Raw genomic sequence first — 21,520 nt, 5'->3', positions numbered from 1 at the left:
GCTTTTAAGACCTTTCCTTTACCACTTTTTTTTTGCTTTGGCGAAATGTTAGCTGCTCCCAATGCTTTCTGATTTTACCAACCTCCCTTTACCTTTGCTTTGGGATTCTACCTACAGGTTATGACTGCAGCAATGTGAGATGAAGAACATAGTACAGTTTTGTACGTACCATAAATGTAGATGTTCGAAGATCCACATTGCTGCAGTCCAATTTACCCTCCCTCCTTCCCCACTGTAGTTTGGGGTGCTTGTATGGTTTGGGTTGTAAATACTGTTTGTACATGGGTGGTTGGATGTTTTTTGTGTTTTTTGGCTATGGCCTTTCTTTTTAGGGCCTTCTGACATCTGGGGCAAGAAAAGACTGAGGATATGACGTCGGTCATGCGCTTTTGTACCACGGCGCATTGACTGGCGTCAGATCTGGCTGACCATGACCGACGCCAGCCTAACACTTTGGTATTTGGGCCGACCGAGGACAGCGGACTACCCACAGGTTATGACTGCAGCAATGTGGATCTTCGAACATCTACATTTATGGTAGGTACAAAACTGTACTTTACTCATGGAGCTTTTCTCCCCGGGCCTCTGCTGAAAAAGGTACCGTGTCCAGTTGGGCTTTCCCGGTAAACAAATAAGTACGCACACAGACACACACACATATATGCATGCAATTTTATAGGTAATGTAAAATGTGAGTTTTTAATGTTTGTATATATAAAATGTGATTTGTATATAGTATTTGTGTATATATAGATATGGATATATATCACTATATATTTGCATATGTATACTTTCCCTGCAGTCTTTCGGAACAGACATCTACACTATTAATGACAAGTTATGGGTAGCTGTTAAAGGCTTTTTTAGGCAGAGCACACGTTTGAAAGTGTTTTCGTAGATTGTGAATAGTTATTTTTAAAAATCACCCTATAGATTTTAAAGTTGTTACCTAGAATTCCTTTTCTCATACTTGCTGCTGTTTTAGTTTCAGAAGCACCACCCCCTCCTCCACCAGTGGAAGAGGCAGTCTTTGATGATTCCCCTCCTCCGCCACCACCTCCTGAAGATTATGAGGAAGAAGAATCAGCTGTAGTTGAATATAGTGATCCGTATGCAGAAGAAGATCCTCCTTGGGCACCGAGGAGCTATTTAGAAAAAGGTTAAGATATTTTGAATATGCTACACTACACAGGGCCTGTTTCTGTAGGATGTTGTATTTGCATGGATTGTGAAGTAACATTTTTCTTTTATAATAAATGCACATGCTTTTTAAGGGAAAAAGTAGTATCTTACGTTAGTCCTTATTTTGTTTTAAGATCCATTCTTGTCCTAGCTTTAATAATCTGTACTTGTATTATAAGCTTAGAGTCTTCATAAGGTTTCTTGTCTAAATGCAGACACTGACATTGCATACTGCTTTTTAATTAGATGGTAATTCACTACTGTTCATCATCTTTTAATTAATGTCAGCTTTAACTGTTTTATCCATGTGTTAGTGTTTTAATATTTTTATTCTGTAAATTACTTCAAATTTTAAAAAGGTGTTCTATTTGATTTTTCCAACCTAGATTCCTTGTAATATTTGAAATGCTTACACCCTCTCATATACTTTTAAAACTTTTAGAAGAGGTCTAAGCTTAAAAGATCTACTAGAAAGAAAACCTAAGATTACAGATGCCAGAATTGGTATGTTTAAATGCAATATGTGCCGTTACTGTAGGTACATCTGTACGGGTTCTACCTTTACCATAAGAAACATTAGATATAAAGTACAGGATAGATACAATTGTTCGAGTTCGCTAGTCGTTTACTTAGCTAAATGTACTCATTGCCCTATTTTCTATGTCTGGAGAACCGCCAAAATTGCAGAAGCTTATTTTCGAGCACCTGTACACTATAATGAAGGGTAAATTGGATAATGCCTTAGCGAAACATGCCATGGAGAACCCCCTCCATTAATTCGTATTTACAGCTATTGATCAAATCCAATTGGATGGTAGGGGTGGGGCAGATTCCCTCAACCTTGAGGTTAGGGAATTGATTTTGGCAACTGAGACTGGCTGCTTGTCACCACCTGGGTATTAATGGCAAATTTTCCATTACATGTATGCTTAGACTGAGGAGTCTTAATAGATAATAGCATAGTCAGAGTACTCTGTAAGGAATTTTTAAAGCCTGCCAACTCATTACACTCCAAGAACATAGGCTTCCAGGTACTTAATTCCTCCTCATTACTCCTCCAACATTACCATCTGTCTGAGAAAAATTCTTTGGGGTCTGCTTGGGGTATAAAAGTGTGTATGCAAACACTTCCAGGTAAAAATCCTAAATATTCTAGATTTTGCTGCATGTGTTGGAGCTTTACATACGTCCTCCCATTATTTCTGTATGAATTGCTTATCTAATCTCGGTCAATCTTTTCTGGCTTCCTCTGAGTCTTGTTACTGTGCAGTATCTTATGTGCCCAGCAAATTATCCCTTTTTAAACAGCAGCTTCTGTTCTAGATTCAGAAAAAAAATAGCCAGTACAGCTCTTTAATTTAGGATTCACCTATCCCTTTCTCTCTACTCTATTATCAATCCCTGATAGGGAAGATAATCACTGCCCTGTAATCCAAATGTCTTGGCCTCTTACCATTCTGTTACCGTTCCATGCCTAATTATTTGTTTCCAGTACCTTGGATCCTTTGCCAACTTCCTCCAGTAAATTCCAGTAAACTCCAGCCCCCTCTTGCCTTTTCTCTGTACCCCTAGTTGCAGTCATCCCTATCAGCAGAATCTCCTTTCTCTATTCCCATGTTGCCTTAATTCTCAGTATACTTTCTGCTACTTTATGAATATAATAATCTGTATGACACTTGATATTCTCCTTATAGATCTATGTCCAAAATTTCACTCTTATTTTTTGTTAGCCCCCTACTTCATCATCCATTTCCACTTTTAATTGTAGTTTTCTGTCTGTGTTATGTATAAAAGCCTTAACTGAGTAGCTGTAAAATATGCCTCTCAAATGAGATAATCCTAAACCTTGTTCTTTTGTGGGGGTCAGCTTATCCCACTTGACTCTTGCCTTTTTTTCCCTTCCAGATATAATCATTCAAGTCTTCATTAATTACCATCCACAACTGCTCTTCCCATTGATAAAAATATGCTTGACCAGTGTATAACACTTAGAGGGACTAAAAACATTTTTATGTTTGTATCTTGTTATCCATATCCATAGGCAAGAGCTTCCAACTTCTCAGTTTGTGTTCTTTTTTGTTTAGTATGTTCCTGCTGTTTAGTATGTTCCTGCATATCCATAGCTGCCATAAAAGAATCCTTTTTAAACCTTACTCATAAATACTTCATTTTATGTCCCCTGAAGTGTTGGTATTGCTGAACCAAAGGCTTAGTTTACAGCTATAGCCTTTGTTTTGTCTTAACCCCCCACCAAAAAAAAAAATAGATGACTGTATCAAGATATTGCATAACACTGAGATGTCCTGCTCTGGTTCCATCAGGTACAAAATACCTGCAAATAAAGCCAGCTTTTCTTGAGCATCATACCAGTTATATCTTTGAGTTTGAGTCCCGCCTCCTTTTTTGCCAGTAGTTTTAAATGTAACACAAGTAAAGGGAAAAGAGGACATTCCTGCTTGGTTCCTCTGTTCAGGCACAAGTTATCAGAGAGGAACCCTCCCACTTTGATTTTTGTTTCTGATTCCTCATACAGCCTTCTAATTAGCCTTATTATTGTATCAGGAAATGCAGATGCTTCCATTGCCCTATTCATAAAAGTCCCATCTTACTCTTTTGAATGTTTTCTCTGGATTGAGACTCAACAGCAACAGCAGTGTTTTCTTACATTCTGCTTTCCTCTGGATCATCGTTGCTGTATTAGTCATTTTTTGCCTTCCTCCACAAAGTCACATAAAACCATGTCTATCAGTTTTGGCATCACCTTTGCTATTCTTGAGAGTCCGACTGAAGGAAATTTTAAATCTACCTCTTCACAGCCCAGTGGACTTGCCCAGTTAAGAGTCTGCATGAGGTGTCTCCTGAGGCTAAGGGGCCAACTGGAGAAAAAAACGTAGAGACTTCTTTTGGTTATGTAATGCTTTTTGCCCATTATCATGCTCAGACATTGCAAATCCTTGTGAAGAATGTGTCGTTTGTTTTATTGGTGGTTATTTCTAGGTAGCACACTATTTCAGGTGTCTCAGTGTTCAAACCTATTTGTCATGTTTTCTGCAGTGTTCATTGTGTGCATCCTTCCTGTAAATGGAAGAGAGAAGTGTTAAGTGGGGTATTTGCCTGACTCAAGCTTGATGAAAATGGTTGGATCTTCATAACTGTATAAAAAGCATTCTTTGCATTTTACTGTAAGTGGTTCGCACTCTAGATCTGAAAACCAAAGGACAGGAAAATGCTAATAATCTTGGTTGGGTTCAGGATGTTGGGGTTGCAGTTTTGCTGTTACTGTCATTTTGAGAAGAATAGTGTTGTTGTTTGAGAGCTCTGATACCTGGTGGTCCTGTTCAGCTGCTAAAAAAAAACTTGGAAAGAAAACATTAGCTCTTCAGAAAAGCTGCAGAAATGTTCTTTCTAGAGAGCATTTCATCTGACTATACATCACTCATGCAAGAGTTTGTTAGAAAGCGGCTGTTAAAAGACCATGGGAAAGGGGAAATCATTTGCTTCTTGCTTTGTTTTTTTATTCACAACATTTTAGGTTTACATTGTATGAAGAATTTTCTTTGGCTCTAAAAACATTCTTGAATTAAATCCTTTTTCCCAAATGGGAATGAAGAACTGTTTGTTTCCCGCTGACACATCACGTAAGGGAAGAGAATGGTTTGTTCTGGCGGCTGAGGAGAAATCCAGTGGAAAGGAAGAATTTCCTCCCACTGCCATCTGTATTATACATGTATCAGCTTCAGAAGCCTTATCTCTGAAACGGTCTGTTACCAAAATGAAGATTTAGATTTTCTTGAAGAGGTAAATGGCTGCCGTGGGGGAGTCCCTTAGTAGTCATTATGCCTTGTTTCACTGTCTTTTTTTCCTGCCATTGCTTTTTAAACATGTGCTTGCCAGCAGTTTGCCGAGACTGTTTATTTCTTGCTAAAATGGACAAGGAAGCAGTAAATCACTTGGAAATTTAGAGGGGGAGGGCTGAAAAAAAATCAGCGTACCTCGTGCGTCACACTTGTAGGTTCACAGGTTTCTAGGAGGTTAGTAGGCTAATGCCCCTGGGGCCTTTACAAGCCTACCAGTGTTATACCCATGTTCCCTAACTGACCTTGGTTAGATGGTTGTTGTTTGCAAGTCTATGATCTCGATAACCTCTGCAGCAGAAGGTCCAAAGACTAAATTTCTGTCCAAAGTAGAATTAAGAGGTTCATTTATGACATCTGGGATTTTGTGCGAACACAGCCAGGCACACCTCTTCAAAACAGTACCAGTGGCAACACCCTGGAAGCAGTATTTCCAGTCATAAACACACTGTAGATACTGCTGCAAGGACATTATCTGCAGAATCATAAACCCTTCACACAATGAGTAGTGAGTAGACAAAAGAGAAGAAAGTAGACTACATAAAGCAGATTTTTCCTCAGAAGAGGAGACTGTAGCTAAGAAATTCATACTTTCACAATTTCTATATAAATCATAATACAGATGGTTGATAATTCAGAATTCTAAAAAATAAAGGCTGCAAAAGCGTACATCTTCCCCCAAACTTATCAAACGTTTTACGGTCTTTGTCTGAAGAAGGATTAGCATTAAAATATTTAGCAGCAGATGGGAGTAACTAAAGCTATAGCTGCTGGATCAGGTATGGGATTAATGTATAAAAACTTGGAAGACCAAGGAACTTTGCACAGTCCATCTGCTCTCTTAACGGCAGCAGGTTGGCAGTCAGGGGAAGTGACATGCATTGACCAACACGTCATCCTGTGGTGATAGCATTGATTGAGGAGTCTGGAAATTCCGGTCTCGCAGTTCTTAGTATTTTGTAAGGGATGGAGAAACCTCAGTGTTCTTCCATTAAAATAAACTAGCTCATTCTGGAAATAGTCTCAGAGAAAGTGAAACGCTCACAGGGAGATTCAGATATAAAACTCTCATGAGTATTTGAATCAGAAACCTAAGAATAAAAACCTGCATCTGACCTTTCAAATTGCCCTTCAGATTCCATATTTGAACCTTTTCATGGAAAGAAGAATCCCTTTTCCTTTTACAAGAAGTCACCTTGCAAAAAAGGGTCAGTAGCCTGCAGAAGATCCTGAGACAATCCCTATAAATTACTCCTCTCCAGAAAAAAAATGGTCTGAGTTCCCATTCACATGTCTTTTCTTCCAGGAAAGTTGGGGCAAACAGACCTAGTACTGCTGGCAACAACTTCCCCAGGGATGGGCACAGCATTCTGGTTAAGTTTCATCCTAGACAAACAAACCTAGTTTTGGGCACACACATGTTCATACAGGATGGCTTACATTTGTCAAGATAAGGAAGAGAATTTTTGCAGCAGATATTTTGCAATATTTGGCAAACACTAGGCAGGATTTTTGCCAGGTCAAAAAGTTAACAGTTCATACACAGCAACGTTTGATGCATCTTTGATGGTTAATGCTAGGAACAGTAATGTTTTTCTTTTATTGGAAAATTTGCTACGTTGCACAAGTTTGATATTGTTTGTGAAACAGTTAAGCAATAACGACTGGAAACCAGTTCTGTCCGGGTATAAATGTTTACTGTAACAGACATTCTAACAAAAAAAATCAGGCGGAGGTGTTATGATAGGGATTAAAGACATTTATGAGACCTGTGATTATTACATGTTCACTGATAACACCAGTATTATAGACTTTGTAACTGGGATAATAAAGACCACCCTGGAACATATAACTATTGTTGGGAATGTATAGACCTCCAAGGTCAAGTGCGGTTGACCTAGAGGAATTCATACATTTCTTGCATGAAACACAGGAGGGGGAAGAGTAATATTAGCTGGGGACTTAAATTTTCCAGAAACAGACTGGAATGATGTTGATTCAACAATGTTAGTAAGGAAATTATTCACAACATGTATTCAGGAACAATAATTGCTTCAGATAGTTTTTTTTTTTTTTTTTTTTACAATCAGGGACGAAACATACTAGACATTGTTTGTGTTCCTAAAGAAATTACTGTTACTTCAAGTCACGTTTTACCACCGTTGATGTGCAGTGATCATGGGGATATAAAGGTTCATTTGTTGCTAGATAATTATGCCAAACAGAAATTTAAACCAATGCACAGAAGGTTAATTACAGATTATATGGAAGCAAAACAGTCACTATGTAAAACTAACTAGAGTGAAGTGTTCAGTGGAAAAACTGCAGATGGAATGTGGAAAGTTTTGAAAGAGAAATTGTTTGACTGCAAAAAATAAAAAAATGTATATTTAACATCAGGATCTAGGCATACAATGTCAGGGGGATATATTTCCATAAGAACAAGATATCTGATTAAGGTGAGGGACAAAAAATATAAGAAATGTAAGAGAGGTAAAACTACAAATTTGAAAATTGAAATAAACAAGTTGGACAAACAGATTAAGCATAGTGAGAGACAACATCAAGAAAACTTTGAAGAAAATTTATATAAAGGTATTGAACTTAGTAGGAAACCTTTTTATAGATCAGATGTGGAAGGAATAGACATAGAAATTGATACAATTTGTGCAGATTCTAAAATTTATTTTCGGACACAACAGATTATAGATATATTTACAAAATTGTATGCAAAACAGTTTGGCTTCACACAAGGGGTGATGAGTTGTCCTAGTGACATCCAGGTAACCCCAAGTACTGGAATCAGTTTAGATTATATTGAACAAGAAATGCGTAAACTGGATCCAAACAAAATGCATGGAGGAGACTGAATTAGTAACAATGACCTGAGAACACTTCAGCAAGAACTTAACGGTACCATTACATCTATTATTCACTAGGTCATGTAAATATGAGATTCCTCAAGATTTGTTGACATGCGCTTATTCAACTTGTCTTTAAAGGAAAGGGGAGTAGAACAAACCCAGAGTCATATAGACCCTTAAGTCTACTTTCATGTTGTGGAAAGTAATGGAGAAAGGTAATACTGAATAAGTTGTCAGAACTGGATAGGTTGGAACTTGAAACCATGCATCAGCATGCATATGTTGAAAATAGATCTATTACTACCTGTAACATGATGTTTTATAACAATATAGTAACAGCTGTGAATGAGAAATTGTGCTGTGATATAATTTATGTAGATTTAACTTCAGCATTTGACAGGGTCATACACAAAGCACTAATCAATAAATTAGTACAACTAGGTACTGATGTACTGTTTATAAGATGGATAGCTGCATGGCTTACACATAGGACATGGCAAATATCATACAACTGGACAGGTGAAATCCTTGGTTGCAGTCAGGGTTTCCCACAGGACTCTGTCCTAGGCCCTTACTTGTTTAAATTGTATCTTTCAGATCCAACTTTCATCTGAGGTGTTCTACGGTCTATATGCAGATGACCAAAAAAGAAGATGAAGGCAATAGTAGGTCACTGGTAAACATAAAATATTGCCCTATATGCAGATGACCTGAAACTGGGTAAAACTGATTACGTGTGTTACAGATAAGGCATGTCTGCAAAATAACTTGACTAAATTGACCATTTGGGCACAGGAGAATAATATGCTGATAAATGCATAAAAGCTATGCATATGAGATTTGGGAGACATAAATTGAAAGGTGACTAATATAACACACAGTGATTGAACCTGTGGACTCATTAAGGACCTGGGTATATTGGGTAGATTCGGCTCTGAATTTTTCTAATCATATCAACAAATTGGTTAATGATAGTTATACAACTATAGGTTGTACAAAAATATTAAGTCTAGGCAATCAAAAATGATTAGGTCATTCTTACATTAGACCCAAACTTAAGTATGGAATAACAATATGGAAACCCTATAAAAAAGGATGAATAAACTGGAAAGAGTACAGTGGAAGTATACCAAGGGCATTTATGGATATGAAATTTATTATGAAAGACTAAAATATCTGAACGTGTACAGTGTCTGTTAAATACATCTAATAGGAGATCTTATTCAGATATGTACCGCATTTAGAGGCAACTACCTCTGGGACTGTTTGGGGTTGTCAGAAAGTACTAGAGAATCATCAGACAACCTGTGTAGAAGATACTATAGGAATGGGAAGTGTACTAACTGATTCTCTGACAGAGTAGTTTATGCATGGAATAGACTAACAAATTACATTAAAGCAAGTACTACTTAAGATATTTTTAAGAACAGCCTGGACATTTATTATGGAAATAAGTGTTTTGGTATATTGGCAAGCCAGAAGGGCATTAATGCCTGTGTTTGAAATATTTGTGTGTGTGTAAACAGGGGAAAATCCCCTGCCCGTTCTCTCATGACCGACAAGAGTGGCTGTCCTATGCCCACTGGGGGGCGGGCACAGTAATAGCCGCAAGAAGATGTAGCTGTATGGACAACACCAGATGGATCCGAGGAAAAAGATGAGTATTCTGAAGAGAGTTTTAACTGCAGCAGAGTTGCCCACCTGTGGCTGTGACAAATCACCAGCCCGCTGTGATGGCAAAGGCTGCTTAGTTAATTTTTCTTTTTTTCCGCAGAAAGTCCAACCAAGCAATGGGTAGTTTGTGCCACAGTCAAGCTGAAAAATTGTGCTAGTTTCTCAGGGAAGCTTAGCATCAGTAGTTGACAAGAGGAAAGTAGCAAAAAAATCAATTCCCACCCACCAGACATAGTAAAAAGCACTTTAAATACTTTCTTCACCCTCAAACCAGAAACCAGTTTCTCCACAGAAAAAAGTAGTTTTTATTAACTTTCTGCAACTTTTTACTCAAAAGTAGAAAAGTGTGCTCCTATTTTAAAAATCCAAAAAATTGACAGTCGAGCAAAATACTTTTCCATAGCATTAAAGTAGTTCACAAAAAAATTTGTTTAAACTGAAAAAATAATGTGATAGTTTCACCCCCCCCCCAAAAAAAAAAAAAGTTTGCAGAAGGGCACCCATCTTAGCAGAAAAGCTTGACATCCAAACCTGCATTTTTAGTCAGCTCAGATCGAGCGTACTAACTGTTTAGGTGTGTGAAAAGTGCCCTGAAGTTTTTAAAGCTGTCAGGCTGTTACATCCTATGCAGGATATAACCCATATAGCTTATGCTGCTGTAGCAGTGATCAATATCACTTTTTGGTCTTCCTATAGAGAGGTTTAGTTTGCCTGTGCCTTAGTCTCCAGCAGCCAGTATCCACCCTTTCTTAGCCCTCACTCTCCCTGTGTAAACAGTTGTCCCTCAGCCATTTATTTAATTCCCCCTTCCTCTCTACTGTCTTACTTCTGCTCTCCCCCTCCCCCTCCTGTCTACATATACTATACTGTAGGTGGTCTCATCCCACCATGGATACTTATCCTGCTTTTACTGGCTTTAATTAGCCCTTGTTAGGCTACATAGCTAAAATTTGGTCTTATCTTTTCTCTTTTACCCCTTACTCCTCCTGCTCATACTGCTATCTCCCTTAGAGCTTTTCTTGTGTACATCAGCAACCTCGCCTTCCCTTAAACTTTACCTTTCTTTTCTCTTCAACTGTATGCATTTACACTGACCTACTCAAACCTGTCACTTCTCTCCTCGCTTGGGCACTCTGGTTGCTATCCTACTCCTTCTAGTTATCTACACTGCTATCCCACCTTCCTTACCTGATTGTCTCCTTTCTTATCTCACCTCTCACTCCGCCCCCTCCCTACCCCCCCACCACCCCCAGGGTCCTAACCTTATAGCTCTCTAGACACTCCCTTACCCCCTACATCCTATCATTCTTTTTCCCAAACTGTGAACCTCCCTACACACCCTCCCTCCTACCATTTCCTCTTTTTCTAGCCACCCTTACCATCCTTTTAATTGCATCCCTCCTCTTCCTTCAATCCTACTTTCTTCTATCTCTCCACTTAGTTTATCTGTCCCCTCCACTTCCGAAACCCCTTACTTTCCCTTGTTTCCCCTCTAACTATCTCCTTCCTACTTTTATAACATTTCACTATAATTCCACTTCTTCTTGGACTCTCACTTAATAATGGCTCCCCACCGACCTTCCCTTCCTGTACTCTTACTTATTCTCCCAATCCTCCTCCTCTCTGCTTACATTCTTACCTTCTTTGAAAACCCACTTAACAACCAGTTCAACTATAAACAGAGACATACATCCACAATTTACATATCTTTCACCTTTTTCTCAAATGGTAATTCCTCCCCTAGCTACCATCTACCTAAATTCCATAGACTCTCTCACCTCAACTACACCCTACCCTCAAATAGAAAAATGAAACTTCTCACCCTGGTAAAGAATAACTTCTCAACGAAACCAGTTATTCATACCTTACAAGACGGCGACATCCACCCCAACCCAGGCCCAGTATACCCTTCCCCTCTAGTATCTCCAAGCCTTAATAATAACTTTCTCATAGGGCATCTTAACATTCAAAGTATAAATAACAAAGTTCCCTACCTTCATGCCCTCCTTGACACACACCCTTTTGACATCCTCTGCCTCTCAGAGACCTGGCTAAAGCCAGTCACAAAAGATACTGAGATCCTACCCCTAGGCTATAACATAGTAAGACTTGACCGTTTAAAACGCAAAGGTGGTGGCGTAGCAATTCTGTTCAAAGATCATCTTAATATTTCCTCCCTCCCAGCCTGTCCAACCCAAGATAGCAAAGTAGAAGCTATTATTACTAAACTTCAGTTAAATGGTAAGAAGTCCTCTACATCATATGATATATACCTCCAGGTAACAACATACCTATTGCAGAAGACTTTCTCAATTGGGTTTCTACCTCTTATCCCCAAGAAACCATAATCCTAGGTGACTTTAACATAGACTGGAATACTATTAATGCTGACATTCCCTCCTCTCACATTGACCTAAATGGCTTCACCCAAGCTATTACCTCTACTACAAGAGTTAACAAACCCAGCAAGAAAGAAAGTATCTTAGATTGGATACTTATAAACAAAGTTAATATGACATATAACGTAGGAACCATGCCAGATGATATTAGTGACCATTGTCTAACTTTTATCACAAGAGAAAAAACTGATTGTCTAAACTTCCCTAACATAAGAAAGATACGCTCTACCAAACATTTCAAAACAGACCTATTTCAAGCCGAACTTAATGCATGCAACTGGAACCCTTTAAAGTCACTTCCTATTGAAGAAGCTGTATTATTTTTAACTCAACCTTTCTATCTATTCTTGATAAGCATGCTCCAGAGCGTACCATCAGAATGAAATCTAATACAGCCCCATGGCTCTCCAATGAAACTAAAAAACTAATCCTCTCTAGAAATAAAGTTTGGGCCAAATGGAGACACCATAGAAACAGCTCTGATTTTCTTCACTTCCGCCAACTTAGAAATCTGACCAAAAAAGCAATAATCACAGACAAAAGAAAATATTACTGTGAGCTTCAAGAAACTCATTCAAATAATTCTAAACAATTTTGGTCATCTGTAAATAAACTCCTTTCCCCTGGAACAACCAAAACTCCCTCCCCACTCAATGCTGACCCAGACACCCCTTACCTAACAGCTAATGCCTTTAACTCTTTCTTTTCAGAAACTATTCAATCTCTTGCTAAACAACTGAACTCCAACAATTTCTATCCCCCTAGTAACCTAGCAGACACTTTCTACTTCTCTCTACAACCTATCTGTACCTCTTTTATCTACAAACTTATTCACAAATTAAAACCATGTACCCCCTCTGCTGATAAAGTCCCCTCTTTTTCTCCAAAAGGCAGCTAAAGTAATTGCCTACCCTATATCCATACTAATTAATAGGACAATCCAAGAAGGAACCATCCCTAACATCTTGAAAGTCTCCCATATTATCCCACTTCACAAAGGTGGTAACTCTCTTGAATACTCAAATTTCAGACCAATTGCTCTCCTCTCACCAATTGCAAAAATTATGGAGAAATGTATTCACCGGCAACTTGTACAATATCTCTCTACACATAACATTATAGCAAATAGCCAGCATGGCTTTAGACCATACCATAGTACCACCACTGCCCTCCTCTCCTTTGTGGATACTATCAACAAGAATCGCAACAATAACCTTCTCACTTCTGCTCTATTTATCGATCTTTCTAAAGCTTTTGACATGGTCAATCACCCTTCTTTAATTAGCATCCTAAAATCCCTCTCATTTGATAACCTTGCTATTAAATGGTTTAGTTCATATCTGAGCAACAGGCAACAAGCTGTTCTTTGGGAAAACCACATTTCTACTTTATTGCCAATTTCTATTGGAGTCCCTCAGGGCTCTATTCTTGGTCCACTTCTCTTCTCCCTCTTCATTAATGACCTTCACTTAGTTATCCCTCAAGCTACCTGTATTCAATACGTAGACGACTCCACCATTATTTGTTCCGCTTCTTCTATAGAACTACACTCACTGACTCAAAATATCTTCAATACAGTAGAAACCTGGTTTACTAGACGGTACCTCCTTCTTAATGCCAAAAAAACTAAACTTCTCCTCTTCACCCCTACCTCTCGGACCCCCCCTTTAAACTTCACTATCTGTTCAAATAATGCCACTGTCATCTCACCTGACACAACAACTAAACTATTAGGAATAACCATTGATAATAAACTCACTTTTGATCAACACATCAACAATACCATTAAAATAGTCAACAGAAAAATAGGATCCTTATACCGTATCAAATTATTTCTAACCCCATCTTCTAGAGCTAAAATTGCCCTCTCCCATCTCATAGCCACTCTCTTTTATGCCTCACCTATTTTCACCAACCTTAAGAAGGCTAACCTTAACAAACTTGCCACTTGCTATAACAGCATTGCCCGCTGCCACTGGGAACCCCTATCGAACCCATCACTGTCTTAATTTGAGACATTTAGGCTGGCTAGAACTCCAAAATTATCTTTAGTCTCACAACTCACTATTGCCCATAAAATACTGTATCAACCTGACAATACCCCTATACTCTCACAACTTTTAATCCCTTACAATAATCTTAACTCCCTTCGTTCCTCTTGTAAACTTTTGACCAGTTCAATAAGTTCTAACAACTATGCCGGCGACTCTTTATTCACAAACACTATTGGTAGAAGATGGAATCTGCTACCCACTGATATAACTCTGATCTCATCGCTTCCTCTTTTCAAACAAAAACTCAAGCTATACTTTCAAAATCATTGGCTCTGTTCCTGTAGTTTACCTGACTGACATTCTTTCCTACCCCTTTTTACTATTACCTCAATTTCTTACACTCCTCTTACTATATTCTGACCATTTTAAGCTACTTCCTAGGCTACCTTTAGCCTATGCATGGCTACCCTTGCTCTACCTTCTTCTCCCAGCTCTCTCTCCTCCTCTCCTTGTCATCTCTCCTTCTCCTTTCTCTCCTTACTGTCTACTGCTTCATTTCTACTTCCAAAAATTCTCTACCACTCCTTACTTTCCTCTTCTCTTGTACTCTATTGTTATTTATTCTCTTCATGATACCATTAAAAATTAGCCTTGAACTATAATAATGGCGTCCTTCAACTGACTATGTATTTTTCTTTGTCTTCCTGAATTTACTATGTAACTAGTCGTTTTTGGACACTTTCTATTGTTTTTGAATTTTGTGTACATGTACATATATGACTTCTTTGGTATATTGTGCTTTTTATGTGTGTGGAGCTTTTCTCCCTGGGCCTCTACTGAAAATGGACATATATCCAGCTAGACTAGCCCGGTCAACAAATGTAAAATAAAATAAATAAATAAAATATTAAGGACATCCCTGATGCCCATACCTTAACCTGACATATGTCCACAGTCAGATTGTGCCAAAATGTATAAACATTGGTGACCTGCACGTGGGTCCTGCCCACCTGTTAATTGTCCACACCAAACTAGCACAATGTAAACCTTTTTTCTATGCATATATAAAACCAACTTTATTTTCTTGGAGGATATTAAGAGCACAGCACACTAATGCTGAAGTGCAGACTTTTTGAATCTCACACTTTCAGGATGCAATACCCACACATCCAAACCTACAATGCATGTCTAAAGACAGTTGTTCTTGCTCACCCCTTTTGATAGGGTCCCACTGTACCGTAATCTGTTTGACTACTCATTTTTGTCACTTTAAGGTGTTTTAAACAGTCAGTGCTTCCCCTTTCCATATTGTTCAGTGCTGTGAGTTTAACAAGTATACTTGTTTGTCTTTCTTTCAAAAATGTAGTATAGTATTTAAAAATTCTCTGTCTGCCATAGCTTTGGTCTAGTGACTTCCATCACTTTAGGAATTCCTCTTCCCTGCCAAATTACATAAGGGCTATTAAAAATTGCCTTTACATCACACCTTAACTTAAAAAGAAAATCAATGCTTGCAATGGTGGAGATGAGATCTGAATACTGTGGAAAGCATGCATGAATGCTGCTTTTCATTTTCTTTTTCTGAGAAAGCAGACAACTTGATACCAAAGCAGCCAAATTCATTTATTATAAAAAATCCATAAGAGTTGCACCTTTGGTAAGTTGAGATTTTGCTGATCTGAGTTCCCGTTCCCATCCCAAAAAGAAAACAGACCTGTCCTTGGCACATGGGCAGTTAAAGATGAGATGAGTCTGCTAGACATCCAGCACACACCACTCAGAGGATTATCTTAGCTGTGTAGCAGTCCTGATGTTTGAGCTATTGAAGGACATGTCTCCCCACCCCCACATTACCTGACCGTGAAGATAAGATTTGTGATGGGTATGTCAAAAGGGCACATTCTCTTGCAGTTTTGAGGCTTAGAGTTTTCTGCTTTCCAAATTCCAGTCCTCCTAGTTGGAATTTGTACTGGGAACACCTAAGGCCCCCTGAGATTATCTCAGAAAGGAGAACTTCTGCCTGATATCATCCTGGCTGCTTATCTGAGGTGCCATGCATACCTCTGTCTCCTGAATCTGGTTAAGGCTGCAAGATTTGGTGTGGTGGTGTGCTGAGTGATGTGGATGAAATCACTTCCTCCCTTTTGGATGGACTTTGCTTGTTTTTGCTGGATGCACCCTTTGAAAGTGGAGGGTGTTCTTTGACTATAGGTTGCAAGCCTTGCAGAGTGACTACTTGTGGAGGAGGTAGATCCCACCACCTTCTCACTTGCATTTTTGAGAAACAGCACACATCATGAATGACCTACTCATAAGGCCATACATTCACTCCTAATCACTTTCAGTTGAACAGGCAAGGACCTTTTGTGGGAGTTAACCAGAAATGTGCCTCTTTAATAGCTAACAGCAGCTGCTCTGCCTTGGAATCTGACACTTATTCCCTTGATCTGGTGGTCAGATAGGTCACATGCCCACTGTGATTCTTGGGCAGTCCTTTGTCCACTGTGGTGGAGAGTAGAAATGAGACCTAGCTCTGATGAAGCAGATCCTTTTAAACTGCTGCCCTCCTATTCTCACCTGGGTGCCCTTCCACTTTCATGGGCTTAGACTCTGAAAGGCTTGCCTTGGCTGGTTGGCCTTGTTCGTTGATGTTCATTCTTGTGCTTAACTGCTTTGTTGTTGATACTGCCTTGCCCAAGGTTTCCTGGAGTTTTTCACCTCCCTATGGGCATTGGGTTTTCTCACCTCTTTCCCCTTCTTAAAAAGTGGTTAGTTTGAGCCTTTGAACAGTCACTGTTTCTTCAGAGACGAGCAGAGAAACTTGGCAAGAGGTGGACCATCTGTTTCTCTTGACTGGTGTAGCCTTTTCAGGTGTTCTCTGAGGCAACTGTGGTGTTTGCTTAGACATATTGAAGGTGAGTCTCCCTGTTCCCAGCAGGATCACAGTTGCACATTTTAGTGCTTATTGAGTTGGTAACAGTTCTTCATGCAATTGGGTTTAGTGTTCGTGTAGTCCTTACAGGAGTTGGGTCTGTTTCTTTTGTGTCTGGCTGTTTCCATTAGTTGCTTAATCTTTCCAGTACCAGATTTGTTGCCTTGTTATATATATCCTGATATGTTTCCTTCTCAAAGTACTTTAGCCACAAATAAAGACTGTAGGAGTAGGGATTCTTTTGTCTGGTGGCTTTCCCTGGACTGTGTTTGAACGTTGTTCTGATGTGGTTCTACATTGCTGTCTACTCTTGTGCCCTGCTGTTAAGGATGCAGCCCAGTCACCGTTATTAACATTTGATGTTCATCATAGGGCTAGCTCCTGCTGTATCTTGTATGTGTGGGAATTGTACTTCAGCAAGATATCTGCATAGCTTGACTTGCTAGAGATTTCAGATGTCTTGTACAATAAGCAGACCTCCAAGCCACAGACAGAAGGATTTGCAGTGCAAAGTAGGGGAGGTTCCTACACCATCTTCATTTTTCTGCCACATTAAGTGATTGGAAATTTTTCCATCAGTGTAATCTATCTAGGTGACCTGTAGAAACTACATGAAGTATCCAGATTTTTTATTTTTGTAAAGGTTTATTTTATTAACACCCATTCCCTGCAATGGAGCACCCAAAGTTTGACCTCTAACTTCCAGTGGATGGAGTCTAAGCTTTTTGATAGAATCAAATTATGCCCTCACATTTCAAACAAATGTTCATGTCTCTGAAACCATAAGGGTTACTATAAAAGTGTAAATGGCAAATTGTTCAGCTCCATCTATTTTTATAGCAGTACTATTCTTTGGGTCCTAGGTCTTAAACTTGAATGTGAAGTTCTGTCTTGCCTATATTCTTACTGATGGGTTCGGAGCCGATCCTCTGCTCCGACTCGGCCAAATGCAAAAGCTTGAGGTCTTCAACCAGCTCATGGCCTACGCCCTATCCCATGATGCACTGGTGCTTTCCTCAGATCTCATTTGCCACTGCAACAAATCTGGTGTTCAGCTCTGGCCAGTGAAAAAAAAAATTCTCATTATTACTTAGAATTGTATAGTTCTAGATAAGATTTGTTTAGTTAGGATAGTTGTTACTTCTTATATTGCCTTTTGCACTTCGCATTTTCCACTAGTGTGCTCTTTTTCTTCTAGTTCTTCATAGCCCGTTTGAAGGCTTTTATTACTCTCCCTATTCCCCTTAATAGAGTGATAGTTTGTTAGGTATTTCAAATAATAGTAGTTAGAACTTATTGATATTGTGCAGAGTGTTAGTTATATAGGTACCTGTGTGTGAAAAATATATGTATATATTTAGCCATTTAAATTTCTTCATAGTATTGTGTGTTACTATTATATATCTTTTTCTTGTAGCCTGTTTAAGTTAGAAGGCTAATTTTTTGTTATAAGCTTGTTTAAATTGGAGAGCTCTTTACTGTATGTTTGTATGGACAGACCATTCCTTGTTACCTTTTTAAGATGTCTCAGCAAGACAAGACAAGGAGGCTAAACAGTCTAAGCCTTCAGGGTTTAAAAAGTACCCTAAATGTGGACAGAAAATGTCCATTACTGATGGGCAGATGGACTGTGTGTATTGTTTAGGTCCATTACATCTACAGGAAACTGTTCCATCTGCCAATCCTTTAGTTCCAGAGTACTACAAGAAAGGAAGAACAAGTTGATTGTCAGGGGCTTGATTAAATCTTCCTTTCAGGAATCGTTGGAACAAGGTCATACAGATCATCCCAAGCTGTCTAAACCTTCTAAAAGTTCTTCCACTACTGGATCTTCGGAGCCTGAAAAATCTGTCATCCAAGTAAGTCGAAATCTGACAGACCTTCGACCTTGGCGCCACTGACTTTGGAGCCGCCGGTTATCACAATGAGGAGCCGGTCCCAGGTACTGGAGCCAGTATCTCCCATTCTAAAGTCTTTAATATTGCAATCTGTAGCTTCTTCGGCTCCATCCTCTTGGTCCTGAAGAAGCCTATCAGGCATGGATGTATATTGTGTGGTGCAGAGGCTTCTGCAGACTCCAGCGTTCGCCAGGCTTTTGTCAGGGCCAACTTTTCAGGCTTCGGAACCATCCAACCCCCCCCCCCATATCTTTTCCTCCTCCAGTCCGACTAGAGGCTTCGGAGCCGGAGTGCTCGTACTGATGATAGTGGAGCCGTTGGTACTGAGACCTGTTCCAGGACTTTTGGATCTGACCATTCAGACTGCTTCGGTGCCGACCAAGGAGTCTAGGGGCCAATACTCACCAGTCAGGTCCAGGGAGGATAGTCGAACCTATCTTTTGGGTCAGGCTTTGCCTCTCGGGGCTTTGGCACGGGTGAGATTGGAGCCTATCCTCTTGGTGCCGAGGGAATCAACTGTATCTTCAGATCCAGGAGTTCCTTTGCATCGGAAATGGGGAGGCCTTTGATGCCATGAGGAGAGCATTGTCCCCTCTGACAACCACTTCATCATGACCAGCAGCTTTTCCCCCTAAAGTACCGGTGTCTGTCTCGTCACAGATTCCACAAAAGCATAGACCCCCAGAGCCTCAGGAAACCCCATTGGGTGATACCTGCTCTTCTGAGACCTCACCAGAAGCTCCCACTAAGGATGTCCCTTGGGAAGAGGCTGTGCAGGAGGAAGCATCTGGACTCCCTTCAGGAATCTGTCACTTCAGACACTGACTTGGATGATTCAGAAGCTTCCCCATGGTCACCCTCAGAAGATATCTCCTTTGCAGATATCTTAGAGATTCTGAGGGGTGATTGGCAGCCCATCAAACCTACCGATGATGAGTCAGTCTACCTGAAGACTTTAGGGTCTCAGCCCTCCGCCTCTTGCATGTCTCTGCCTTTTGATGAACTCATGGACTTAGTTGTCGAAAGGCGTTGGAGTCTCCAAATACAGTGGAACCTGTCCCTAGGAGGCCTAATAAGTTTATTACCTCACCACAGGACAAGGCTTTTCTGACCAAGGGAGTCCCTGTTGATGCCATGGTGGTGGTGTCGGCCACCAAGGAGGAGTTATCTGAAACTTCAACGTCGGTCCATCCACCGAATAAAGATTCGAGAGTCATGGACAGAGATGGGAAGTGCATGTTTACTTCAGCGACTTTTGCACTTGGGTCGCTGAATTATGTTGCGCATTTCACTAGATTGCAAAGAGATCTAAAAGATCTAGGAGATGCTCTACAGGGTTCAGTAGCTGTGGGGGACTCAGACAAAATATCCTCACAGCTTTCCAGCCTTAATTCCCTAATAAACTCTTCCATGCATCTGATTTCGTACACAGCTGATAGAGTGAGCAGAGAAGCAAGTACAGGAATTGCTCTTAGGAGACATTCCTGGATGTGTTTATGTTCATTTGGAAAGCCCTTTAAGTTGTCCTTTTATCAACACCCCTTCCGATGGTTCATCCCTTTTTGGGCCCAAAGTGAAAGAAATGCTTACCAAGTGTGAGCAAGAGGGAAAGACTGTCTGCCGTCTGAGTCGGTTTTTCCACGCCTACCAGACTTTACCCCAAAGATCAGAAAGGAGGAAAGATGTGGTTCTGTAAAACTCAAGGAGCCTTTCAGGACACATGGTGAACACCCCTCCAGAGGCAGAGGAGGGGGCAATAATGGAAGACTGTCCACACAGTAGAGGGAGTCCATAGAATCAGGGTGACAGAGAACAATTCTGTGGGAAGCCCCGTCAGCGCTCCTGAGAGGAGGCCCACCTGTCCATCTCTGGAGGCAGTCAGGGGATGCTTATCTTTGTATCCAGACACCTGGATACAAATAAGACAGCTGGGTACAAAGCATCATATCCAGAGGTTACTCTATTCCCTTTTCCACCCCACCTCCCTCCATAAGAAAGATCCCAGATGTTCACAGTCACAGGGAACAAGCAACCATAGAAATTCAAAGGTTGCTAGAAAAGAGTCATCCAGCCGATTCCTGCAGACCAGAAAGGATCCAGAACTTACTCAAGGTTCTTTTTAGGCTAAAAAAAAAAACAGGGGACTGGGGGCCCATTTTGGATATCCGCAGATTAAACAAATCTGTGAAAAAGACAAAGTTCCAGATGGCTACACTGCAGTCAGTACTTCCTTTTCTAGGAAAAGACAATTAGATGTGCTCAATAGATCTCAAGAATGCGTACTACCACATAAAACTGGACAGACCATCCAGAGATCACCTGCGCTTTTGTCTGGGGGCCAGTCACTACCAGTTATTTTGAGCATTGCCCTTTGGTCTCTCAACAGCCCCCAGAGTGTTCACCAAATGCATGGCAGTAGTCATGGCTCACCTGAGACATTTGGGATTCCAGGTGTTTCCATACTTAAGACAACTGACATAACCGCCACCACCAGGCATCAGCTCATTCAAGCAAGGGACAGTACTATGAATCTATGCCGTCAGTTGGGGATTACTATAAATTTAGAAAAAATCTGCCCTATTGCCATTTTTATAGGAGCAGATCTGGACACCACCACAGTATCCTTAAAACTTCCGTCAGAAAGGGTTTGTGCTCTTCAACAACAGGTTCCAACCTTTCTCTCAAAAGAAAAAGCCCCAGCTTCCACAGTTCTCAAATTGTTG

The 21,520-nt window shown here is 40.1% G+C and overlaps 1 protein-coding gene across 1 annotated transcript in view; it reads left to right on the top strand.

The window, feature by feature from the left end:
* Positions 1–985: 985 nt before the first annotated feature.
* The window catches only part of LOC122793011 (abl interactor 2), a gene marked incomplete at its 5' end in the record, with an annotated part of 151,771 nt that continues 131,236 nt past the window's right edge, over positions 986–21,520 (top strand). Inside the window, 1 exon segment of the mRNA XM_044060644.1 lies at positions 986–1,159. Within this exon segment, the coding sequence (XP_043916579.1) occupies positions 986–1,159 (174 nt within the window).

The sequence above is a fragment of the Protopterus annectens genome, chromosome 2.part0 (assembly GCF_019279795.1).
Source record: "Protopterus annectens isolate FY-2018-M chromosome 2.part0, PAN1.0, whole genome shotgun sequence".
Taxonomy (NCBI): domain Eukaryota; kingdom Metazoa; phylum Chordata; order Ceratodontiformes; family Protopteridae; genus Protopterus; species Protopterus annectens.
This window is presented reverse-complemented; position numbering and strand designations above follow the sequence as displayed.